The 27,320-nt window shown below is 42.4% G+C and overlaps 1 protein-coding gene across 2 annotated transcripts; it reads right to left on the reverse strand.

The window, feature by feature from the left end:
- Positions 1-739: 739 nt before the first annotated feature.
- LOC139329180 (vitamin D3 receptor B) lies at positions 740-25,898 on the reverse strand. Of its 2 annotated transcripts, none has more exons than XM_070959365.1 (10): positions 25,852-25,898; positions 25,066-25,139; positions 13,832-13,979; positions 12,694-12,824; positions 11,248-11,444; positions 10,799-10,898; positions 9,878-10,058; positions 8,273-8,424; positions 7,138-7,254; positions 740-6,547 (listed from the first exon to the last, which is right to left on the reverse strand). In XM_070959365.1, the coding sequence occupies exons 3-10, from the start codon at positions 13,975-13,977 to the stop codon at positions 6,294-6,296; spliced, it is 1,278 nt and encodes a 425-aa protein (XP_070815466.1). In that variant the 5' UTR covers positions 13,978-13,979; positions 25,066-25,139; positions 25,852-25,898; the 3' UTR covers positions 740-6,293. The 2 variants fall into 2 exon arrangements, with proteins under 2 accessions (XP_070815466.1, XP_070815465.1); XM_070959364.1 differs by lacking the exon at positions 25,852-25,898 and adding an exon at positions 25,433-25,839.
- Between the last annotated feature and the right edge of the window lie 1,422 nt (positions 25,899-27,320).

Below are 27,320 nucleotides of genomic sequence, written 5' to 3' on the forward strand. Positions count from 1 at the left end.
AGTGCCCTCTGGTGGCCACATGATAGCATGAAACGGGTTATGACGCGCACCGAAAAATACTGAGAAAGAACTGTGTTATTAGATGAGCAGGCAATACCACAAATATCTATACAGTAGTCTTCTTTTTTAAGAATGAAACAGTGGTGAGGTTTGTAGTCTATAGCAACATATATGCTCCTCTCAGTACAATATATACATTTCAGTCAGCTGTTACAGAACATCTGTATGTACAGTTTCTCCAGTTGCTGTAACTTTCTGCTTTTACTGTTTTGTTCTTTGTAATATTAAACTGTATGTGTATCTTATTTTACTAGGTATATATAGCACATTTATAAACACTATGTATTTAATTTACTTTGAGATAAATGATGTTCTGTCTTGTTTCTCTTTGAAAACAAAGATAAGTGCACGCACGTTGAGTCTCGAGGGAGCAAACTCTTAGTCCCAATAAGAAACATGTTTCCAAGTGTTACCAAGGCTCTACCCAGTCTGCTGCACAGAACAGAATCTGCATGCTATGACTGCCTTTTCATGAATCCCTTACAAATGATGTTGTGGGTGTACATGGAAACGTTCTTGTGTAAAATGCAAATTCATTTCTGCCAGTAGTAGTTATGTTCATATTCTAAGACAATAAGCAGTAATTTATCAGTAATTTCCATAACGTGCACTAAACTTTTTGACATTATTTAAAGATGAACAGCAAATGAAAGATGAAAAACAAATCACAGAACCCCACTTCTATGTACAACTGTTTATTTTTGATTTGCAAAACATCTGACAAAAATAACATTACATAAACACCAATTTATAATAGAAAAAAGATCTTTGAAAAAATGAGACAAAGGATAAATTGCAATTACATTAGAATTTAAGTGACTTTCTTTTGATAATTGGAGCCATATCATGCTGACCTACACAGGCAGTTTATGGCAAGTAGATTCATCAGTATGCATGTGTTACAAACATTACATTAAGTGCTTTTGTTGGTTCAGGCATTTTAATTGAATGTGGCATGATTTTGGTTCACAACACAGGGTGAGAATTCAATGCCAAATTCAAATTTACTCCTTATAAAAGATCAATACACGTGGCTGACAGAGTACTAAGTAAGAGGCCAATTTCATACTCAGACAACCTTCCCACTCAGATTAAGCTGGGGAACATCTGAAGCCAGCTTCATTAACACCCTCCCCTGCATAAAAAGGGTCATACTATGGCACACAGCTCATGGTAGATGTGACCATGGCGACTTGTTCCTCCTTGTATTCACTGATCAATAAAAACTCTCTTATTTCATTCAGTGTTTACCTGAAGCAGTTTGACATGAATACAAAAAAACTTGGTTTAAATTCACCAAAGTGAGTAGTTGCTCTGTTAATGATACTAGGATCTGAAAGGATTTTTTTTTCCTCCCCCCGACAAGCACCACGAAGTTGTGTACGTTTCAAAAGACACGATTTTTCCAATGAGGCCTGTCGCGCCGCTGGGGGCCGACGTTTTGGACGATGCCTGCATTACGTAGTGTCAATAACACGCGACTTGGTGACGCTCGAGATAAAAAGCAGCATTGCATGGATACTGAGGATTTCACTTCTTCTAATTCCCCTTGTTAGACAAAACATCAGCAGGGAATGATGAAGGTTTGGGGGCAGACTTTAGGACAGAAGGAGAGGCGAAGACACAGAGAGGGTATGGAGGAAATGGCAAACGAGGGGGACAAGGTAAGGATGGCGTACTATTGAGCAAAGACCATGCTAACAGTACCAAACGGAGAGCAAACACACCTCTCGTCTCCTACTGCCACAAAGTCTTCATGTTGTTCCTTCTTTGCGGCTGCATTCACTCCACTTCAGCTTGCCCTTTAAAACTCTAATGGATAAGGAGGATATCAGCAATGTGGCAACCACATGAGTTGCACATGTCGCTGAAAATGACCAAGATACCCCAAAGCAGAGGGCAAAAGGACAATGATGCAGAGAAGGATGTCATTTCTGGAGGGAATGCAGCCTTAACCCTTGCTAGTCTGAGCCCTGTTGGTCAGATTGCAGGCACTATATTAAAAACACTCCTGGTATTTTTGTGCGTTAAAAAAAAAGGCAATGCTAAGTCTGAGAAGAAAAAGAAATGTACAAAAAAAAAAAGAAAAAAAGATATATATGAATGACTTCATTAGCTGGAGTCTCCCAAATCTGTGAGATATCTCTGAGGTAATCATTGAAGTATGACTCATTAGACAGCAATAAATACCAACATGAATACAAATATTACAAAAGTAAAAACAGAGGCAAATGCTTAATGCTAAAGCAAAATCTGAGCTAAAAGAGGTAGGTTTTTTAGGTAGATTATGGTGTACATCCATTGTGGACACTCCTTTTTGTAAGAACTACATTAAGTTGATTCTATTACAATCCCTGTCCTACTGGGAGGAACAAAAAAAGAAAAAAGAGAGAGAGAAAGACTTGAAAGCCTTTGCATGGGAGATGGCCAACTGATTTCTATGAATGATAGCATAGATGTTTTTACGGACAGGATTTGTAATGGTAACAGTTATACAAAAGACTTGAAAAAGGTCTACTAACATGATATCCTGTAAAGCTTGCTGGTGATAGTGTACCATAAGTTGTGTATTGCAGGCATTGTTACGGTGTTATGTTGCCAATCTTGAGGAAATCTCACCAAAGATGGAGTCATCTAATCTGTGGTCGACTTCCATTGACGTATGGTTTTCAAGTTCCAGTATTTGAACAACCACAATGCAGAGTTTGAAACTTACGGATTCTGAGCAGCCTACCATGGTGAAAACCAAACAGGAAGCTCTGGGGATGCACCGCAGTTGGATTCAACTGTATTTGCATGTTATGTACAGTGTGATGGGCGGGGAATCCGATGGGAAAAAGGTCCCAAAAACAAGATTTAATCATATATTCAGTCATAAAAGAATTAAAGGGGGAGTTTCCATTTTCTCATAAACCCTAAAGTAAGAATTCCCCTGACGCTCTGCGGTACAGACCGAAATCTACTTGTTCAATAAGCAGTGAGATGATACATCCTGAAGACTCTTCCTGTTCGGTTTTCAAATCCCCAAGAGCAACTCCTCTTTTACCCTGTTCTTGTGTGGCGGGAACTCTCCCCGTGGCACTTACATGTTCACCAAACCTCCCACTGTATTAAACATACACAAATCAACACTGCATCTCTATCTCAAAAAACAAAACAGAACAAAATCAAACCCATACCTACATACAGAAGTATGTATTCAGAGAAAATCAACATGCCGACTTTTCAAAACTTCAAAAGTCAGTGTTCAGTAACCAAGCACATCATACCCCTCATCAAACTGACATACTATACATATGAGTGGTACTGCCTAAAGACACTCGAGCCTCAGCTCCTTGAAGTTCAATCACAGCAGGGAGATTTTTATATATAAAATTAGCAGAATTTTATATATATATATATATATATATATATATATATATATATATACACTAACTCATCCCGACGATTTTCGTGAAGAAAACCAAAGTCATTATGATGACACGACTATGGAAGCATCCAAAACTATAGAATTATCTGTGCTATGCAGATTATACATGTCCATCCCCGACTGTCAGCTCGCGGAGTGTCACAGTGACTGAAGACGAGTTGGAATAAAGCCACAGTGACAGAGAATGGTCTTAAAATTCAATGGTAGGTTTTAGAAAAAAACATCCTGTGGGCAGAACAAATTAAAGCGACAACCACCACCGCTTCTCAGAAAGCAGTTGTGAGAACGTATTCAGCTCAATAACAAACATATGCTCTCTTTCACCATCTTCCTCTAAGATCACAGAGTAGCCCTGGTCTGCTGAGATGAAGGAGGCTCTTGGTCTGACAGAGGAGGCCTTTACGGCCGATCACATGAACAGTCTCAATAGATGACTTCTGCCATGCATCAAACAGAAGACAAAAATCATCATCTCTGTAAATGAAGTCCTTTGAGCCAAGTTGCCTTTGAGTGAAATCATGTGAACTTGAAAGAAATTTGACCTCTTTGGGGAAATGTCTTGATATAAAAGACATGTCTTGCCATATATTTTCACCATAATCCCACATGCAGCAAGCCATACATCACTGGCCTCTAAACCTAGGCATGTAAATTCTCTTGGTAGTTTGGTTTATAAGCCATTAGATGCTGTCTGATGAAGCATAAGCCAAAGATGACAGCAGAGAGAAGGCATATGAGTTCCTTTCATATACAAGCTTATCTTCCAAAAGCCATGGATACATAGCATATGAGTTTAGGAGGATTACACAATGAGAGTAGCCATGGCCCTGGAGTCATCATTTCAATGTAATGTATCAGGTGTACGACTAGCTTGGTGATCTATATGGCTTATATTATAGAGAGCAGCACAGTATGTTTAGCTTGTACTCTTTCTGAAAATGAGCCCCGGAAATTAGGCAAATACATCAACCCACCATTAAACAAAGAAGAATTTGACTGAGTCAAACGCACATGCAATCCCTGTTTAAGACAATCCTAACTCATTCTTACCAAACAAAAAAACATGATCAAAGTCAAACAAAGAGCATAGTGTTTCAGAATGTAGTGATAATGAATCAAGAAAAAAAAATATTGTATTTGCATATATATTTCTGAAAAAAAAAAAGCCTTATATATCTTTTCTGAAAAACATTAGCCATATATATATACACACATACATATATGTGAATATATATATGCATATGCAAGTATGTATGTACCTGGTATTTACACAATTCAGCCACTAGAGGGCTGCGCAGCATACATCATCAAACAGGAGGGCCTGGGTGTAGAGGTGCGCACCACCAACGCAACCAGGCCCTCAGACATTCTAGAAAATCCACTTCCCTGTCACAAATGAAAGGGGTGTGATATCTGTGGAGGTCTGAAGCAGCTTCCCAAGCTCTCCGCCCACCGAGCTCATGGTATACTGAGGAGGAACAATTCATGGAATTGTTTTTAAAGGTGAACTGACGTATAAAACAAAAAGCATCCATTGAAATTACATCCATATCTATTCCAAGTACGGTTTGCAGCTATATATTAACAAGACAGGCCCCTTGCTTTGGCCTCAATTTACTATTCCAGTTAAATTTGGCATCTTAGCCCTTTAAAATCTGTGATAATATAGATACTGTATATTAGTACATAGGTTTGAGTAAAAGGTGGTATAACAGTGCTTAGGATACATGTGGTAGTAATTAACTATTTACAGGGAAATAAACAATTAAACAAAAGAGAAGAATAATGAAAAACAATTTCAAAAGAGAGTAACAAGCCATAATGCAGGCTTAGTTTGATTGACAGTTAGCAGTGTAAAAGTAGCTAACACATTTAGTGGCTAATTCTCACCTCAAAACCAGGCACCCCAAAGTCCTACCAAAACCTCACGAAAATTACAGACTATGTTCTGTACTCTGCACTAAACCTAAACAATGACACTTTCCTTCATGGGCTGTGAGGCTAGTCAGACAACTTGCTGGGATGTCGAGTGGCTGCACGCGTGAGACGGGCCGTGGAGCAGCAAGGTTATTTTTAGGTACTGGAAGCTTTTTGAGAAAGTAGTTGACCATACCTTTGGTGAAAGGTGAAAGGCGTGTGTTTGATTTGTACACAGTCATATACATATGCTGCCTTGGAGAGAAGCAGATGAAAAAAACAAAAGATTTCTGAAACATCAAAAAGTCAAAGTAATGTGCAGGCACTGCTGTTGCTCCGATGAACTGAAGTGTCATCCGTACTGTATCTAACTTGTTCTGTGTAAAAGTGACTGTTTCACATAGGTGATGTAAATATAAAACAACCCCAGTAAAACCAAGAGGTAGCTCAACTGAATGGCTAAACAAATAACTGAGTATGCTTGTTGTGTTGGTGTGTGCACGTCACGTACACACATAAAATGTCCAGGCATTTGAAGCAGCTGTTTGTTGATTTAAATACAGACGAAACACTGTATATAGGCAGAAGTTGTATGTATAGTTTAATTTGTATTATATAAAGTTTCCTTATGTACTGTCTCTCTTAGCATCTGCTTGCTCTCCATTCAACCTTGGCCTTTATGCCAAGATAGACATCTTTAGACAAGACACACATGAAACCACACACGCAGACACACACACACACACACACTCAAACACGACTTTCTCTCTTCCGCTCGCTTCATACCCCACACCTCCATTTAGTCCATCCAGCACATCCTCAGCTCTCTCCCGCCATTTTGACACGCAGGACCCTCGTCTCCGCCACTGAGGCTCAGAGGCGGCCTCTAGGAGACCTCGCTGCCGAACACCTCTAGCACCAGCGGGGTGAGCTGCATGCTGTGCTCCGGCTGGAAGGACAGCGAGCGGTACTGTTTGGAGTGCTCCTCATTGAGGCTGCGCAGGTCGGCCAGCTTCTGGATCATCTTGGCGTACAGCAGCCGTCCTCCTGGGTGGTGAAGCTGGATGTAGGCCTGCAGGGTCTCTGACAGTCGGTCTTGGAGAGCTTCAATCCGTGCGTGATCCTGAACACCTGGGCGGTCTAACATATTTATGGTTGTTACACAAGCGAAATGGCGAGAGGAATTAACTGTTCAAGTTAAAACACTATTAGAAAACCGAGGGTTACAAAGTTTGTCTTTATTGTGGAAATAACACTAGAAAATAAACTAGATCTGTAAACGAACATAAAATATGATCTTGTGTTTGCATTTCTACCGATCTTGTCAGGTAGCTCGCTAATTTTAGACCGGGGTGAGCACAAATATGCATTGTTTATGAGGTGCCTCTCATACACAAAGGAATGCAAATATCCACTCACACGCTTGCTTGCATAACTATACTGTACATGCATAATACATGCACTATGTTGTGCAACCGCATATCACATACATGAATGCGTATGCAGAAGAGGGCTAATGCTCAACAAACCCTTCAAGTAGCTTCATTGTAATTCATGTTGAGCGGCAGATGACAATGCTAAAGACGATCTCTAATCACAATGTTTACGCTGATTGTTTTTGGCCACAATAAAAGCTATAATGAACAAAAGAAAAAGAAGCAAATCACTCATGAACAATTCATGATGACCCTCTATATATTCCTTCCTCCACACAGTCAGACCTGCCTTACCTGGAGAAAGCAAGCAGATGGCCATCAGCAGCACATGTTCCTCCTCTCGCAGGTTCAGCTTCTTCAAGCCCACCTGGAACTTCACCAGCGGCTCCAGCAGCTCCAGAGTGTGGCCCGCTGCAGAGGAAGCACACATCATTACGGTCTGCGCTGCGCACAGAAGCAGCTACACACTACATCACAGGAGAAAGGCCCTCTGGGGGATGTTACCATCCCTCTAACCTATGAATTTTTCATTTTGCCTGTTGGAGTCGTCTCTGGAGACTTTTTTTTTTTCGTGCGTGCTGTACGTTCGCAGGTTTATTTTAACGAAGAGTTCTCGCGGCTGACAATTTCTTTTAATCAGGGAATCTGAATTTGGATGAGTGTATATAGCATTTCTCTGGGGGGGGGGCCTTTTATGTAGATGTAAGTCATACAAATGCTGATCAAAAGCTTTCATTGATTATCATGATTGATCATTATCATCTGTATTGCCATTTCCTCATTTTATGGCTGGGGTTGTGTATTGCACCGATGACATCGTTCCTTTAGCATGGATCACCTTTAGAAACCCTTCAGAAGAAACTGCCACTGTGAAACAAGAGGCAGGATGGATGTGAAATGTGGGAGAGTAAAACTTTTTTATTCATACTGAACTAAAATATTGTTGATTACCGCATGAGAAAACACGTTACTATTGCAGTCGTGATCATGTCAACTATTCAGTGATGTCTTAAGAGAAGCACAACAAAGCTGCTCCTCCTGCTCCAGAAAGTGGCTGTTTTGTGTGGTGAGCAGGTCAGGAGTGACATTCTTTGGTTGATCCCAGAGAGAGGGGTCTTGTTTGAAAGGCAAATGAAAGCCATGCCCACAGGGCCTTCTGCGGATATGTAAGACTGGTTTTGAAGAAAGACGTGCGTTAGCATCATTTTCCTATGGGTGTGTGCTCAGGCTGCTGCTGGTAACCTTATCTATACTTCCACACTAATGATCCAGTCACCTCCTTAACACCGGGCTGCTTCCTTTAAAGCTTCCAAGAAGTGTTAATGTGTAACATGAGCCTTTTCTTCTTTGAGCATTCATGCACATGGCCCTCAACACCAGTTTGTCCTCACAGCAATCAAACTGTGCACACGGCAGTGTTTAGACTCACCTTTGGTGACATCACTGATCTGGTATTTAAAGTCAGGCCCACCACAGCTCCAGGACATGTCTTCCAGGTTGAAGCTCTGATTTGAGCGCAGCATGATCACCTCAATGGCACTGGACTTGAGCAGAGCAATCTGGTCCTCTGCTGTCAGCTCCCTGCAACGAAAGACATCACCTACTAAGTCAGTGAACCACAAACAGTTAATTATTAAACTAATAGTCTTCAAATGATCTTAATCGTGGAGTGTTGGCTATATTTAATTTGACAGGTAACTAATACAGCAACAGGTAAACCAGTAAAGATTCAAGCCAAGAACCAGCCCGATCTGTGTGTTTAGACCTGTGTTTAAATGATTTCGCTGAACAAAGTATTGTCTGTATATTTTTAGACATATGCTGTGATTGGTGCCAGTGCATGGAAAACTCATTTGACACAACAACACAAGTCAAATCACAGTATGTAGTAATGCATGAAATGCCTTTAAATGTTTAGCAAAGGAAGCTACTGAACTAGCAGGAGACATGAGCTACAACCTGCAGATCTTTGGAGCAGGTCCGCGGTGTTATTCAGGGCTTAGGCAGCAGATCATAAGTGGACAAACATTCCAAAGGTAATCCAACCACGTCCATCACTCGCTGCCAGTGGGAACGGCAAATTTCAGAAAATACAGGCCTCGACTCGTTTTAGCCTCGACTTTGGGGTGACCCCTGAGACACTGAGCCTGTCAACGCACTGTGAGGCAAACACGCTAAAAGGCAACAGTTGCCATGTGTGGAAGGTGAGGAGGAAACAATGAAAAAGACAGCCATTGTAATTCTGCCTTTCTTCTGTCTTCTACAGGCACATCTATTTATTCTCATCTATTTTCAAGGTCAAGGTTGCACATGACAGTCTGACAGGTGACTGCTCAGTACAAGAAGATTGCCTTCGTCTAAGTTTAGGCAATCACCCACTAACATACTTAAATGGCTGAACTTCACACTAATGACATGACTGTGGCAAATGTATAACCTGGTCCAGTAAAGGAACAACTCCACATAAAAGGTTTTCCACAACGTGTCAGTTATCTGCAATATACAGTCATCAGTAATCTATGGCCTTTAGACCACAGCCATCACTGTGGCACAATATCGACTCATCAGGCAGGAAAACAAGTAGGTGTTCAAAGTCTTCACCACACATTCAGGTAAAAAGTCACTCAGAGACGTGCAAATAAAAAAAAACACACACGCATCTGTACATCTTTGTTTAGGCAAAGCCTGTATTTCAGCAGTCTATTCTAATATATCCAAACAGAAGCTCATCAAGGAAAATCAGATAAACAGAAAGTCCTCTGACCTCGAAGCTCATAAAATACATGTCCTCTCCTCTATCTCGAGGTCACAGTGCTATGCAGAACAGCACAGGCCAGGACCCAACTGGCAGCATGTTGGGATTATTGTAAAGCAATCATTTCTGCTAACACACGTTTTCTGGCCATCTCATATTGGTCATTGTGAATTAGTGGGCCAATCTTTTTCACACACACACACACACACACACACACACACACACACACACACACACACACACACACACACACACACACACACACACACACACACACACCTGAACCCAGGGATCATCTTGGCAAAGCCGATGACCTTCTGGATGCTATAGGAGACCAGGTCAGCCAGGTGGGGCAGCATGGAGAAGCTTGAGCCCTCCTCCTCGCTGGAGTCAGGGCTACTGCCCTGCTCGTGGTACATCATCAGCAAATTGTTGAAGTTCATTTTGGTGTCTACTGACTCTGCAGTGAGTGAGATGAAGACAGCGGAGCAGAGAGGAGGAGAGAAAGAAGAAAGTGGAGAAGGAAGGAGAGAAAAGTGGTCATACACCAAAGCACGACAACAACACAGCCTGTCCTGAGAGAACCAAGAGAAATGGTGGAATAGAGCGGGCTTGTTGATGGATAGGATCATCTGAAAATGCATGGGTCAGGTCAGCACGTGTGAGATGACAGCTACGACAACATGTGAAGCATGAACAACTAGTCGGGGTTGTTTTGAGTCATGCATCTCTGCTGAGTGTTGGCAGTGAGCCACGTGACTGCGTCCCTCGCTGTCCCACTCTGTGAGTGACGGATGCATTTAAGAACTGATGTTTACAAGTAGAAGTCAGGTGTCTGAGGGGGAGAGCAGGTTATTCACTGAATTTTCACTGGATTCTCAGTAAAGCAGCATAACAGCTTGCATTAGCCAATGTGTGTCTAGCTGAACTGGAAAAATACCTGTCCTAAGTCAAGTATTGACTCTTAAGACATTACTTTTCTCAAAATACGTGTCAAATGTGTGAAATGTTTCACTTTCTATTGAAAGCTAGGTTATTATTCTTGAATACATCAATTCCAGTGAGGGGACACACTTTGTTCTTCTTTGTTCCTGGATAAGATTTGTTTCTGGATAATTTCAGGGGTGGCAAACTAGCACAGGACAAACTAGTCGTTTCCTCTTGATTTTAGGTGAAGTCTCCACAGTGTGTGTCTCTTACCTGGAGAGTGACTGAAGGAGTCAGAGGAGGCATCAGAGAGTGAGTGGAGAGAGGCAGCTCTGCTAGCACTACGCGTCACTGGGCCCTCGCGCACAGGAGGCTGGACAGGAGAAAAGGGCACATATCAAGACCCCGCAGGACTTTTAAAGAAGTCCAGTCTCCAGAAATAAAAACCAGAATGATAAGTCAGTTGAGGGAAATGATTGGTGATCTTGGAATATTTTACATTTCTGCAGCAAAAATCTTTCACAATCTTCATTGACATACAGCTGACCAACTAGTGTTCATAATTCTAATTCTCCTTAAAATACGGATCATGCAGATTTCTTGAACAGCACTGCAGTCTGGATGTGTGGAAGGACTGAGGAGCCGGGGAAATTCAACACAGTTTTACAGGTGGAAAGGACCCTTGGCTGTGAGATTTTTACAAAAACAATTAATTAACAAACCCTGAAGCGGCAGAAGTCAGAATAGGAGTCGTCGTATGTTTTGTGGTGCGCCTCCACCAGCGTGGCGATGACCTGGCTCTGTTCATCAGTGAGCCGGGGCCGCCGCGCCTCCCTCTCCGCTTCGCGCTGTGCCTCCTCGTCCTTCCTCCGTTGAATCAGGTCCTTCTTCCTCTGCACTTCCTCATCTGTTAGAATGACTGTGGGTGCAAGTGTAAAAGGACAAAGAGTGAGAGTGTTAGAATTAAATACACAAACACAGAGGAAAGATAAAGTTTAGGAAAAAGCATGCTTGGAAAACACGGTTTTTGAATAAGCACACCAGTACACCACTGGCAGAGCAAATTACAGCTTTTCAGTATATGCTTATGTTTTACATTGTTATGACAGCTATGTCAATGTAGTGCTGGGTGGAGTGGTGGTGGTGGGGGGGTTGTTATTCTCTAGAGGAAGAGAATGGGAGGGGACGAGTCCATATGGAGACCCCCGCTGCACCGAACAACTGAATGCATTGTCTTTGTTCTATTCGCTCCTTGTTGTTCTAACCACTGAATTAGCTCACAGAGACCGAGAGAGAGAGGGAGACAGAGAGAGAGCTGGGTCTCAACAACATGCTGCTGTTTTTGCAACGCCACTGGCACCTGTTCACATACAGTAAATCACAGAGTCGGTGCCACCACTTTTGCAGTATTCCCAGAAACAAGAGAACATTCAGCTGGAAGTGAGAGGCCTTTGCTTAAAAGAGGCCAGTGGACAATATCCGGATATCAGGAGAAACCAAGAAAAAAAATGTACCTACTATTTACAGACCATGAAAACAAACACGACTGTGTGGAAAGAAGACGCCTCGCTAGATTGTACATAACAGCGGGTGTTGAAACTTCAGATGGGGTATACTTACTGTATACAATGTGGGGAGGCTCCACTAGCTCAAATAGAATATGTAAACACTCTAATGGGGGCAAAGACCTGGAGATACTTGACCCCAGCCCAAATATTAGATAATATATACAAGAGGGACAGTAGGTCCCCAAAACTGCAAACAGCAGTTGTGTAAATCTTTATTATCCAACCAAAAGAAAAGAAAGAAAAGCAGGTTCATTCATATACAGTAGTTTTTTTTAATTAGATATAGTAATTATATACGATTTTTATAACCTACTTTTTCATTTATTCTTATTTGTTTATGTGGGATGGTTGTCCAGGGCGCAGGTTTGATCCATAATCAACAGTGTTGAGTAACCACAAAAACTCTTGTCACAGAAACCTTTCACCCAATTATACAACCCTGCATTTCATACTCATCAATAGAATCATTTACTGTAAGTACCAAGGAGCCACACTGGGCTTAACCTGTAATAACTCACCTATTTAAATACATGCAGTAATTCTCACAGTTTAAGGTTGGAGCACTGTCCTGAAGACATATGGGTCAGCTGTCATACTTACACTCTTTCATCATGCCAATGTCCACACAGCGTTTGAGCCGGCATGCCTGGCAGTGGCGCCTGTTGTCCTTGGTGATGGTGCAACTGCCGTTAAAGGGACACGTGAAGGTGGCCTTGCGCTTCATGCTGCGTCTGAAAGAATTCCATATATTTTACAGTCAGCTAGAATACACAGTTATATCAGTTTACAAACGGAAGACATTATCAAGAATTTAGTTGAGGCTCCGTGTGTGTGAATATGTGCAGTGTAACTAATAATAATGGATAATGGAGCTCTGTGTACAGTAATTTTATATATATATAAAACTAATATACATACATATATTAGTATTGCTCTGTGGCAACTTTGAAAGTGTTTTGCACAAATAATCATGGTAGAACTGGACAAATATTTTTGCCCTTGGAGCCTGGGAGTGAAACAGCATAAATATGGATGAGTGCCAAGGAATCCAGGGGTAAAGGACGAGCCGTGCCAAACGGTGACGCAAAGAAAGATGATTTAGTCAGTGGTGGATATTCATGTATGAACAATTATACACAGATGTGAGCAAAACCATACAGGAAGGCATGCCTGGTGAGAGTTCAAACAAGGGCCAGCTGAGACGAGGAAGTAGATTATCAAAACATCTCTCTTTTTAATCCTCTCCCTTTAAATATCAACATGGCTGAGAGGAACCGCACAAACGGGAGGATACATCAAACACACATGCTGAAGCTCACAAGCTCATGACGCGCTCTAGCTTTGTCTTTCGATCAGTTGGAAACTTGTGGGTATCAATGAGTAGGCAGCAGCTGAGGCATTAAGTATAAGGTTAAGTTCATTTGTATTCTCTGCTTGCTGCAGGGCATTAGTGTGAACTCCAGTGATGTCTGTGGTTTGATGTGTGTCCTTATGTAACTGTGGGTGGTAATTACATTTAATGTGTGAGTGTGTGTGGGGGTGGCCTTTATGTATGCAAGTTCACACCTGTGTTTGTACACTAATGCGTACGTGTGCCAACTTGGCGAATGTGCGTGTTTTTGTTTTCAGCAGGGTGATTATGATCTATTATTCTGCTACGAGGCCTAATTAGTGTGTGATATGTCGGTTTGTGCCTGCTTAACAGCATGTCGGTGACGTCGCATATGCACTTGTGTACCTGAAGAAACCCTTGCAGCCCTCGCAGGTCATGGCATTGAAGTGGAAGCCGGTGGCTTTGTCGCCGCACACGCCGCAGATCCGCGGCACGTTCCTATCAAACTCCTCAGGGGCCAGAGTGGACGTACTCACAACCGTGGACTCCATTACTAGACGAAGAGAGGGCAAAAGGAGACCGAAAAATAAGAGGGAGGGGGAAAAAAAAGACAGATGAAATCAGCTCCTGGTTATACAAACTGTTCACTTGCTCAATAACTTTGCCACCAATCAGCACAAAAGGAAAAAACAGGGGAAAAAAAACACGAATCAGTCTGCCAACTTCTGACATCTGAAGTAAATTTAAGATTATTTTTCTCAAGTTATAATCTGCTCAGTGTTGCACTTCACAAGATATGTGACAATAAAAGTGACGTTTCATCTGTCATCTGTGTTTTTTTCTTCCAACGTTGTTGTAAAAACCCAGCACAAAATGATACAAATGTCTTTCCACCTGTCCCCATATTAATCAAACAGTGTCCCTTCCTGCAGGACAAATCCAAGTCCCCAGTCTACGCTCTGAAGGTGAAGTCAACTCCAGTGTTTTTGTCCTGGTGCAAGGAATGACAGCCATATGAATCAAGTGGAAAAACCCTTGTTCCACTCCAAAACGCTGGATCTGGGTTACATTTGATTACTTAGTGCTCAGAGTATCTATTTCACTTAACGGCCTCGTGAGAGGGACGGAAAAAAAAGGCATGTCACCACAAGGCTAGCATCCTCATAAACAAACAATCACTGTCCTTTTCACAAAGCTCCTTTCTTATTCCTTCCTTTGCTCCCACTGCGGCATGAAAGCAAAGCAAGTGATGGAAGGAGATGGAGGGCTGATGGAGGACAGTGTAACCAAACCAATACAACCCTCAACAAACTCACAAATCAACAGCCAATGAGGTAGGAGCCCAGCTGAATAATTTAAATGTTTTGACAGATTACTCCATCACTCATGTCTAATTAAAAAACTCTGGTCCCACTAAAACTCTCATATACAGTTCTCCTGTAAATGCATCAATTGTATTCTTATTTCTTTTGTTTTTAGATTCAATTCAACGTTGACCGTGAACAATGTGCCTTTAAACCAAATTCTGTTCCTCACCACTTCTATTAGGAGGACAATGTAGTGCTTACTGAAACAAAGGGTCAAAAGAAAAAAGGGAAAACAGAGGATCCAGTCATTGCACGCATCATGGACAGCAGCGACTCAAGCTTCTGCTGTATGTTGAGGTCTTGTATCACAGCGCCACATGCTTGAACCAGGAACATCTGATGCAATGTTTGTTACAGTAGAGCACAGCAGTAAATATGTACACAACAGGCAGTGGTAGCAAGTGACAGCAAATATACACAGAAGAAAGGTTGGACTGAACTCTGATACAACAAACAAACAAACAAACCGCAGAGAAACTCGTGGGCTGATGAGAAAACACATCCTGGCTTCATCACTGAGCTCCTGTTGATATAAAGGAAACTCAAAGCAGAGCAGTGATTTCTCACATTATACGAGTAAAAAAAAAACCCCGCCCTCTCACACGTCCCTTATGCAGAGGTAAAGCACACATGTTGAGTCAAAGGTCCTTCAGGATGACATACCAGGCTATGAGAGCTGCACTGATTGTCAATCACATTAAACAAATTCCATGCCTCCATGACAGTGCTACAATAGGGTTTATCTGTGGACACATCAAGATAAGGCCCGCTGGCTATTTACAATACGATAAAACCTGCCATCCAGGTGATGCAATACGAATGAGCACAGGTCACACTCACACTCTACCTAACCTAAATAATGTGAGTAACTCTGCAGGTCTACCACTACAGCTACAACATTTTAATTGCTATCATGCAACGTAACATTCCACAATACTGGCCGGTATAAAGGGCAGAGCTCTTTGTGAAGCATAAGATCTGTTCTACTGCATGAAAGCAAACTAATGCCTGCAGACCTTTACAATCATTCCTCACGGACTACATTTACATGCATGCCAATATTCCACCGTTATTCCAAATTTGATACAGGCCATGCAAACATCATATTCCTGTTGGATTTTCCGAATTAGGCCTTATTCTGAATGCAGCGTTTTCTGATAAAGACGTGGGATATGCTGATGTGATCTGTGTAAGAGCAGTCTTTGGACATGTATACAGCACATTCAGAATATGCATCTCAGTCTGGTTTTTACACAGTTTGCCGCACACGGCCTCTTGCGTGTTTAGTGAGCTCTGTGCATTGCCAAGCCAACAGTTTGAAAGGCTGGCCTAAAGATGCATGCACAACACAAAAGCCCACACTTCTGGTCAGAAGAAGAGCCACGCTTACTTCTAAACATGATGAAATGCATAGATATCAACAGGTTTGTGGATATGTGCAAATATCACAACACTGACCTTTTCAAGAAGGTGGTTGAACGAATGAAAGAGGGATCAGAGTATGCATGGCTGCACGAAAATGTGAATATTAGTGGAATATACAGTCTAAGTGTAAGTCTAAACAGCTTCATTGGAATAGTCTTTTTGGACTAAGGAAAAAAAAATTGAATATAATGTGCATGTATACACAGCCACTGTGAGCCAACAGGAAAAACACAGATTGACCTCACGACTGTCATCAACTGATCAGTGAAGTCTGTCCTCTGTGATTGCATTCAGCCTTGACAGCCCATTACACTAAATGCACAGCAGTATTGAGGGGGCGCTAAATAATGCAGAAGGTTATTAGACCAGATCTGTACTCATTCCAGTCTCAGGCACGCAAAGCCTGGAAACAAGTCTTCAGTTTTGGGCATCTACTGAATGTCTCACTCTTGAGTGATATACATATTGTGCGTGCAGCGTTTGGCAGTATCAATCAAATCTAACATTGCAGTAATAATGCAAAACACTACTCAAGTCTCATGCGTTATACTGGCATAAAGCCTGAAGGATAAAAGCGTAACGCTGTGATTTCTGATTAGCTTACAGGCTTGAATACTGCTCTATGACAGGAAATCAAGAATGGATTCTTTCACCTGATGGCTAGCTAATAGAAGCCAATATGCATAATTACAACATTGATAAGAAGCATATAAAGCGAGCGTGCTTGTGGATTGTAACTATTTTACCAATTCCACAATCACTGCCATGTGTTTTGAATAGCGCATTACAGCAGAGGGGACATTATGCTTTGCCACAGACTGTATTAGTTTAACATCCACATCCAGAAACTTTTGGAGCAAACAACTGTTGATCAAGTCCCGCGTGTTGGAACTAAAACTTTCTCAGGCGGTAAACAAATTTGTTGCTCCCTGCAAACAGAAGCAGTGTATATTTGGCAGAAATATGATGTTAAGAACAACTAACTGTTAACATGTTAAGCATTTATCAGGATGTGTCTTCAGTCTATTATATTTCAGTCAAGCCAACGTCTAAAGCAAAGCAAGAAACTTCCACCAGCTTCCATATGTTAAAAAGGAAGGAAACCTGTAATATTAGCAATTATAACAAACAAACTATTGTTTTAAATCACCTACTCTGAAATATGGTAACAACAAAAGAAGAAAATAGTATTTCACAACTTGCTGAAAGCATGACAAAACCAAACTTCTGGATAAAAGAATACTGTGCTGGAAAAAAATGATCATGATTAATTAGAAACTCACTCAAACTGGGAGAAACAAGGCAAAAGCTATTTTTGGTGCCATATGACCTTCAAGCCACACATTAGTCCGTAACTGCTCATGAGCAAGTTTGTAGTCTAACATTAAAAGTATATCCATCCATTATCTATACCACCTAGCCCTTTCGGGGTTGCGGGGGGCTGGAGCCTATCCCAGCTACAATGGGCGAGAGGCGGGGTACAGCCTGAACCGGTCGCCAGCTGATTGCAGGGCAACATGTAAGGACAAACAAACATTCACACCTACGGACAATTTTAGAGTCATCAATTAACCTAATGAGCATGTTTTTGGTCTGTGGGAGGAAGCCAGAGTACCCGGGGAGAACCCACGCATGCACAGGAAGAACATGCAAACTTCACACAGAAAGGCCCCGCCTGACCCGGGGATTGAACCGGCAACCTTCTTGCTGTGAGGCACGCGCACTACCTGCTGCACTACCGTGCAGCCCTAAAAGTATATCATCTTTTAAATTCAATAATTGTTTCCTACTGGGGGTCCCTGATCTCAAGGTGGTACTTTCCTATGGTTCAAAAACTATCAATGTGTATTTTACAGTACTGAACATCACTGACTGGTCAAACACAAACTCTCAGACAGCAATGACGTACACAGCATTTATTCACACAGCAAACAAGCACTGCTTTTGACTGGCAACAATATTCGGACTTGGGTTGGGAATTTCTTGTAATGTTATTAATGTTTAAACAAAATGGCCAACTTTCCTAACCTGAGGCGCCAGATGGTTTGTTACACAGGGCCATCTGGGAAACTGTCCTCGGAAACTGTTTGGAAAGAGGTGGGAACTTTCAAAAAATATTTAGCAGGTAATAATTGGATGAACCATCTATCTATTACTGTCTATTACTAGCTAACTTCAACCAATCAGATATGACGCATACCATATGACGCAGTGGCAGAGCGAAACCCTCGCCAAGAGTGAAAATATCGAGAGAAGCCTTCAGTGGCATTTTTTGCTCTTCTTTACTCTCAGGTTCTGATACAACTGATGCTATAGCAACATCTACACTAACCACGTCAGGAGACGCCATTTTTTCCCCACTTTACAGTAGCTTCTCTCGCAGCCGTCTCAACCACGGTGGCTTCTCACATTGCATGATCTTGTGAATCCAGCTGTGTTGCAAGGTAACAACTTTCTGATTACTCAGTAAAAGAGTGACATAAAGAGAGAGAGAGAGAGAGAGAGAGAGAGAGAGAGAGAGAGAGAGAGAGAGAGAGAGAGCAGTGCAGAGATTAAGTGCATGTGATGATGTTTATCATGACTGCAATCTTGAAACATTAAATTAACTTTAACAGGAGCTGACACATTAGGAGATGCAATGGATTGTGACAGATCTTTGTAAAAAGGCTCTTTTCATCCAGGTTTTTAAAAGGAATACAAGGATAAGAGATCACGATCACAGTCTGCGAATGACCGTGAAAGTTGCACGTATTCCATGTGAAGCGGAGAGCTACTGAGGGTAATTAAGGTAGCTCATCTCAGCCACATGACTAGCGTGGGTCAGAATAAGCTTACACCAGCTGAATGAGACAAATCTCTTGAACACGAACACCTTATATCTGAGCAGGATGGCTGCTACGCTGGCTTATGCTCTCTCCCCCTCAAAGCAGTGGTAACAGCGTGCGCGAGTGCCTTGATAGCGTTTTACATCATTGAACCATTGCATACTCAGCAAGAACAACAAAAATGCAGGTTTCACGTTGTTTCACAACGGTAGGCATGTTCTGCTTATGTGTCCATTACGCCTCACTTAGCAGATATTTCAGATAAGTTTTCATCCGCTGCTCTCTGAATGGACGTTTGCTGTTTGCAGTGAGAGAGAGGAAACGCCAGCCCACGAGACACAGCAGTGACAGCAGTGTAGGAGGGAGAGAGGGATGCATGAGAGAAACAGGACAAGGAGGAGAGGAAATGAGGAGACGCTGGAGAGATGGAGTAACAACAGAGAGATATATACATAGATACAGCGAGCAGGGAAGGGGTGACCTCTTTGTCACAGTGACGTTCTGTGTCACAAACCATGTACTGCTGGCTGCTGTGGGTACGAGAGAGAAATAGTGATGAGGAGCAGACACACGGCAGTGGCCCAGAGAGACGCCATCAACACAAACAGCCTGTGATTTGGAGTTTTTGTGATTTAAAAAGCTGGCTATAAATACACAGTCATAAGCCACTTCAATTACTGGCTAAATATAAATAAACGTCTCATCTCTGTGACAGCTTCTCACTTTGAGAACTATGGGGGGGGGGGGGGGCAATTGGCTATTCATGTTGGAATCACATTTATAGTATGATCTGTCGGGTGGCAAACTAAACTGTATGTATGTATGAGATCGACTGGTATGGATATATTTAATCTTAAAGACTTTTGTTGTTTGTTATTATCATTTATTTTAAGGCACAAATTGGTATCATCTGTCATCTGTCAACATCTGTCAACCACCACGCCCCCTGCTCAACCAATGAGCAACAACACAGAAGACCGGGACAGTTATTCAGTTTTTCGGGATTTGTAAGGGGGGTCAGACAACGTCCAGAAGTGCAATAACAAGGGCTGCAAATAATGATTTATATACTCGGTTAACATGGTGATTACTTCCTTGACAAATTGTTTCAACTCTAGTAAAAGTATAGAAAATACAGCAATTCTTTGCAGATAGAAGACTGAATGAAGAATTGATCTCATATGTAAAATAAGCACATTTTGCACTGATTGCACTCTTCACTCTGCAACTGAATAACCCTTAGGTAAGAAAAAATTGATGGACTCTCTCTGAGAAAGTGATCAAGTGATAAAAAGAAGGAAAAGCAATGTGTAATGGAAGTGTACTGGAAGCGACACAGCTGCAGTGGCCGATGAGCAAGAGATGAGGCCTGCTGTAATTATGCACAGCACCGCAGACTGACGCTAACTTATCATTTTAACTGGGTGGTGAAAGCTGCAAAATAAAGACATTACCCCAATTTTGGTGGAGAGGAAAGGGAGTTTCCCCTTGTTTTTACTCAAGAAACTAGCGGAGGGAGAACAAGTGCTACTTAGCATGCAGTGGTGCAGTGACTCATCTTTTCCTCCTTTGATTTATTCACATCATGGCTGAAATGGCACGCATGTGTCTCATAATCCAGAGACTGACGGTCAAAGTGGTCCCACGTTGAATTTAAAGACATGACACTGTCTGCAGAAGCCATAACGCTCAACGGTCAATAGGTCGTCAATTCCAAAGATAAACGGTCTGGCGCTCTTGGTGGTCTGGACTGAATTAAGATAAACATGTCAGAAAAACCACTCGTCTTGTCATGTAAAAGAATATCTTACTAATAACCTGAGCCTCACCTGCACTGCATAAAAAGTCCAGTGATTAAATATTTATTAATGAACACCTGGCAAATTCTTAACTCTGGCAGAGTTGAAGGAATATACGGCCAATTTCTGCATAATGTCCTCAGAGCATGACACATCCTGCGTCACGTTTATCAGCGTTAATAGTTTGCACCATCTGCATCCAAGTGTCCCAAGTGGATTCCTCTAACTTGCACCTGCTAATTAGTTGACACTAGATGTCAATCAATGCAAAATTAAGTCTTGATTACAGATGGTGTGAACCTGAGGAACAGAGAGTAGATACTTGTTAAGCGCTAATAAGAGAAATTGTAACACCTCCTGCAGATGATGTTGTACAATGAGTGTCGTCGTGTATCTGTGTATCCCTGCTGCAGTTACTGTATCTACAGTGAGTCTGAGCTGCTGTGAGATATTCATGCAGGGATAAGTGCCAAGGTGGACCATGGCAGGAGTCCAATACCACTCATAAGGTAGCTTATTCCCTTCTGTTCTACTCGCCATTTCATTTCAAGGTGCACCATTGTCTAAGTATGCGATTACCAAACAGGAAAGTGGCCATTGGTTTTCCTTGTCAGGTGCCCTGCTACTTAGAGAAAAGACATAATTGAGACCTCAGCTGTGAAAAAGATTTGGACCGCGGCCCAGATGTTAGATTAACTTTCATCAAAGTCAATATCAAGTGATTGTAAAAACTCACCCTGCACCAACGCCCACTGATGAACAAACCTAATTAAGTGGTGCCATTAGTGCCTGGGCGTTGAAATGAAATGTTGATTTAGGACAAGATATAACAAAGTGGGTAAAGAGGAGGATCCACACAGCATTTCAAGGAGGGATTATTTTAACTGTGCACAGACGTGCAGAAGAGAGAGGGGAAAGCGGGAAATAAAAAACCTCTGGCATCACGTCCCAAGAATGTCAGCAATGAGCTTACAGACCACATCCCAACACATAAGAGTCAGAGTCGGAATCACATCCAGACCTATAACAGCACTGGAAGAAAGAGAGGGATCGCTGTGGAACGCCTGAGTGGGAGAAAGAGGCCCTCTGACAGTCCAATGAGCATCCTCTGTCCACATCACATGACGCAATCCCACAAATGGTTCTGAAATTGTTCCATGCTGCCAAAAGTTTCTCTTAAAGGGAAAAAAGAGAGTGGGAGAAAGATTTAAAGGAGGAAAGAGAGAGAGAGAGAGAGAGAGAGAGAGAGAGAGAGAGAGAGAGAGAGAGAGAGAGAGAGAGAGAAGTTGTGGAGAAGGGAGAAAACATAAGGCGATGTGTTTTACTGCATACCTCGGGCTGGGTCACTACGAGTACAGAAGAGACATAAAACAAATCAGATCTGAAATGACCTGGGCTGCAGAGAGAGCTGGGTCTACAATGGAAAGACATGGGCTTGCGTTTCACGCATTGCAGTACATCTAGGCCCACAATAGTTGCAGAAAAGAGGGTGAAAAAGGGGAATTTCAAAGGAGGAGGAAGGTGGGAGTGAAGGAAACAAGTGCCATTAAAAGAAAACATCATCTGGGATTTGTGACAGAGGAAGTTTAATTCAAATCTGGTTGGTGTTTAGAAATTTCCTTAGGCAGAAAAAAAACAATACATGGTGAGAACAGATAGTGGAAAGAGAACAATGGACAAAAAGACAATGTGGACCTTGCAACAACAAAGTAGACAAACTGAGTCTGTAATGCAGCTAAACAACTGGCCGCGCAGACTAGTCCAGTCCTGTCCCTTCGCTTTGCCTCTCTCATTCTCCCTCCCACAGCCTCCATGGGTCTATCTCATGCTCTTTTCCTACGATCACAGGGAGCATGTTACAGCAGCAGTAATAGCACATGACAAGGTGACCTGTGCCCCACACAGGATGGGCTAAACTGGGGTGGAAGGGGTGGGGGGTCCCATGTCCTGTGTCCAACCCTATGGTCTCTACATCCCCCACCACCCCCACCACCACCACCCCCACTCAGGCCCCAGTGCTGGCCTGCAAGGGGAGAGAGGCAGTGACGGCAGCCTGCCCCCTTATGCTGGGCCTCTTGCTGGACTCTGGAGAGGGGAAAGAGACGAGGCAGGGAGAGGCCCACTCAAACACACACCAAAAGTCCTGCTAATGTCTATGCTGAATTTGACAGAGAATGCACATTCTCAAGCACACAGAGTCGTGCACGCGGAAAGCCAACTGGACAGAACTGGACAGACAACAGACATGTGGGTGAGGTGGGTGCGAATGCACTTAGCCCACAAGTCAAAGTTATATAACCTCCATAAAATGCTCTCTCTCTTTCAGGAAATACTTCTCTTAAAAGGGTAAAATATAGGAAATGACCAGCATTTGAATTTCTAATAAAAAGTCAACTTTTGAAAAATAAATATATATACACAACTCTACTAAAATTTCATCCGTAACCCAGTTATACACTGAAATTACTTAAAAAGGAAATCTGGATATACTGTACATCCACTGGCCTAGATATGAAATTGTGACATACATTTTACTTTCCAAGAAGAATTCTTTCTGCTTGACTTGCGCCCCACATACAACAAATATTACCTGTGAGATGCGTTTGGCCTAGAAACCATCAACTACAGGAGGTAATTGAGGACCCAAAGACATTAGGGGGAAGTTAACACTTCATTAGTCTCAAAGGCAACTGCACATATGTGGCAAACAGCATGTATGCACAGAGTGCATATACAAGTGGGTCTATACAGTTAGTACAGCAGCCTCTTTCTTTCTATAGGGTTACATGTGAGAGGAAGCGACCAATTACTGTTGTCACGAAAGGGGGGAGGGGCGGGGTATTTCACTGTACACGAGACCTAACAGACTGTACCATTACAAGAGCACACAGCTCCATGACAAACCTGCTGCTGTTACAGTCAGTGAAGACACAAACCGAGCCCATTTTGGAGTTTCTTGTTGCAAGTATGTGTTCAGTCCTGCTGGCAAATTAACTGAAAACTGACTGAAAAGCTGAAACATACTTGGTCCTCATCTGGGTCAAGTCTCCCGTACTGTCCCAAATAACACACGTTCTCTTGTAAATTTCCACATCCTATAAATTCAGAACATATGTGACCGTTGATCTCAAGTTTGCAAAGTCGATGAGACTGAAACAGGCCAATGTAAAAACAACGTCCTAGCAGCTATTTTTCAAGAGTCAAGTCGTTTCGTAAACAGAAATGGATAGGTGTGAGAGTTAGAGCACGAGGCTCACTGGGAAAATAAGCAGGAGCATATATCCCTTGCTGTTAGCTGTATTTGGTCCCTTCAGGTTTTCTTTTAAGTGACAAACAGCAGGGAGAGAAGAGGAGCTGGAAGCTGTTTAAATTTCAGACCTGAGAAAGACAAGACACTTCTGTAGTGATGATGTCATCATCAGCCAGCACCTCAGTTCTCCATGACTACGAATTGAGAAGGTGTAAAAGGTGTAAAAATAATATATGTGGAGAAATAGAAATAATTCTACCTAGTGACAGCGAATTCGAGTCATGCATGACCTCACACAGATAAAGTGTAACTGTTACAAGACAGGAGGGATGAATTCTGCAATCACTGTGGCTTATCACTATTTTATGATGTGTTTATCAGCACAGCTAACATCTGAGTTTATATCACACTGTGTTATTAAGGGTGACAAATTAGGCAGCAGGTAAAATTGATCATTTATGGGGGAATTTTCACTCTGTAACGGTAGATATAATTCTCTCATTTGGACAGAAAAATGTCCAGTACCTAAATGACTGTAGTGACAAATTACTATTCAGTCCTGCAGATCTCATCACACAACCTGTGCAGACAAGTTTACAGCCATTAGTTTCACCAGTGTTGTTGATACAGGTCACATCGTGACAGGTCACACTGGGTTAACCAAAGTTTTTAGAAGTGCTGATATTTCTGATTCAGAAACGGCAAATGTTGTTGATTCAAAATATTGGTGCTACAGTCTTATCAATCGCAGTATTGATAAGACTTAGTACCTTATTTCTGAAAGGTTTTTTCCTCCACATGTATGATGAGACTTTGCATACAGAATGTATTTCTAATAACGACAGGACCACAGCTGTGAAATCATGATTCTGCAACAATCCCTGCAAAAACTTAAAAGCAACACTACTCAGGGTTACATCACATATGAACATCATCATCTGGTATAACTGGAAGCAAAAGACATAGTTCTCACCTGAGGTCTTAGCATGCCCTTGTACAACAGGTAAAACTTGAAACCTTTCTTCGGTTTATCCCAAGTTGTTAATCCTGTTCAATAGAAAAGCAAAATGGCATGTCTCAAGTCACTGAGGGGGTCTGACTTCTACCTGACCTGCAGTTGCGCTGTTTATGTAACAGTGAACTAATTTCAACACACTCAAGGGTAATCATCATCATCATCAGTATCATCAGCAGTACGGTGAGAAACATGGGTAAGCACATCGGCTTAACAACACGCTTCAAATACACTAAACCTGTTTCTTATGTGGTCTTGGGCAAGAAGAATTACAATAACACAAGTCCCGACTTTTGCATTCCTGCTGTGCATGCGAGTTTCATACCTCAGCTCAACTTTTCCCCATCAAGACTGAATTGCTTTTAATCCTCTTTACTCGCCGTTTACCGTCGTCTTCATGCTCGCGCAGAGAGCGTCCCCTCCATGTTGACCGGGTGGGTTAGCTTTAAGGAGAGAGCACCGCGTTGTACTAAACTCAGAAATGTGAGGAGACTTGGGGAGAAAACGTCAAACTCGTCCGCCCTTCCAGACGCTGGCTCACACCGCGGCGCTGGTAGCAGCTAGCGTTAGCGTGGCTAGCTGGCTGCTTTAACCCTAAAACGCGGCACCAAGTTCAGCCAGCGTATTAACCGTTTTGCGACCGCGGCAAACGAACATCCAACGGCAAAAACGGCGGGGGCGCGACTGGGTATCACTGACGGGCAAACGTACGCGCTAACATGAAGAAAACTGGATCACACCTACGGTAGTCCGACGAGAAATACCCCTCCTTCTTCAGGACCCAAATAGATGGCCATTACTTTTTGTTATGCACCGCCCCCTCTTCAGGAACTCTACGGGAAAGAGGGATTTCCCCCCCAGCCCCTCCGGTGACCAATCACAGGTGGGCTTGGCTTGTCTCCCGTGTTGTGATTGGTGATATTTCGGCATAGTCCTGCTCTGTTTGGTCGATTTTGATGCCCATAAGGCGTGGAGCCGCCCTCTCAAACAGGGGTGTGTCGTGACGTCAGAGGTAACGAAGAGGTAAACAACTTTGACCGCGTGAGGTTTAAAGCAACATCGTTTCGCTTCTGATCTGTGAATCAGCGGGCACTCGGGGTGGGGATAACCGCGCTGAGTCTGACATTAGATAGGACGCGGTGTCGCGATAGGTGTTGAGCTCGTGTTTCCCTCTTACACCCAAGTGTCTTTGTGTTGCAGCTACAGGCTTTGAGCCCCACATTTAAATTTTACATCAGTCACAACACCGCCACCATCGATATCACGCAGCTGGATTAATAAGACGGGGTCTGTCTGGTCCAAACTATTTCATTTTAACCATTTTCCTTCATTATTTCTTTGACACTTTGCAAATGTGGCCAGTGAGGCGTGTGTGTCGGAGGGGTGTGTCTACTCTGCAGTACCGTGGTAGGCTGGGAGGCAATTCCGCTGCATGGCGATCTTGCCATACATTTGCAATGCATGAGAGGTGGTCGTGCTAAAAATAGGCGATTAAACAACTCCACTACAGGATAACACTGGGCAAATATTTTCTGTTCTTCACCAAGTTAAAATCATTTTTGAGCCAATTATTTATTTAGATGACATTTGTTCATTCACGGTTGTGTGCACATAGGAGCTCTGGTATGTGGTGTAAGTGGTGCCGTGTGTGTGTGTGTGCGTGTGTGGGGGACAGAGGAGGGGGCCTGGGTGAAGGTCAGGGGTGTGTCTACAATGTAAACACGGTAAAGGCGACAGATACGGAGGGGAGAAGGAAAGAGAGAGGAGGGCCTCATCCGGTCCCGTATATCCTCTTCCAACTAATCGTTCTTCATTCCTGCTGCAGCCTGAAAACACGAGGCTGACCTGCGCAGGGTGTAAGGTGAATACAGATCTCGGCTGTGCAAATGATTGAACATTTCTTGTGATTTAACAGAAGCTGCCTTTCAAGCAGTACATATTATTTACAGTTTTACAGGGCCATGTGTTTTTGTATGAAATAATAGGTTTTCCGAATACATTTTTTCTTTTACAAAGAATTTTACTACTGCGCTATTTCTATTCCCTCTCTTATCTAATCTGTTTGTGTTACGCAGGAATGATCTTTATGTTGGTCTTTAAATTTGAAAAAAAAAAAAAAAAAAAAAAAAAAAGAAGAAGAAAGAAATGGAAAATAACAAGTCAATGTCAAAAACAGATTTTAGCAATAACCAAAAAGATGTAAGCTGAAACCA

Source organism: Chaetodon trifascialis, chromosome 3 (assembly GCF_039877785.1).
Source record: "Chaetodon trifascialis isolate fChaTrf1 chromosome 3, fChaTrf1.hap1, whole genome shotgun sequence".
NCBI lineage: Eukaryota > Metazoa > Chordata > Actinopteri > Chaetodontiformes > Chaetodontidae > Chaetodon > Chaetodon trifascialis.

Coding starts and splice junctions, on each gene's coding strand:
- LOC139329180 (XM_070959365.1), bottom strand. CDS start 13,977: ATGGAGTCCACGGTTGTGAGTACGTCCACTCTGGCCCCTGAGGAGTTT. Junction 12,825..13,831: donor GGCTGCAAGGGTTTCTTCAG/GTACACAAGTGC, acceptor GAATTCTTTCAG/ACGCAGCATGAAGCGCAAGG. Junction 10,899..11,247: donor CTGACTTCTGCCGCTTCAGG/GTTTGTTAATTA, acceptor TCTCCTGTCCAG/CCTCCTGTGCGCGAGGGCCC.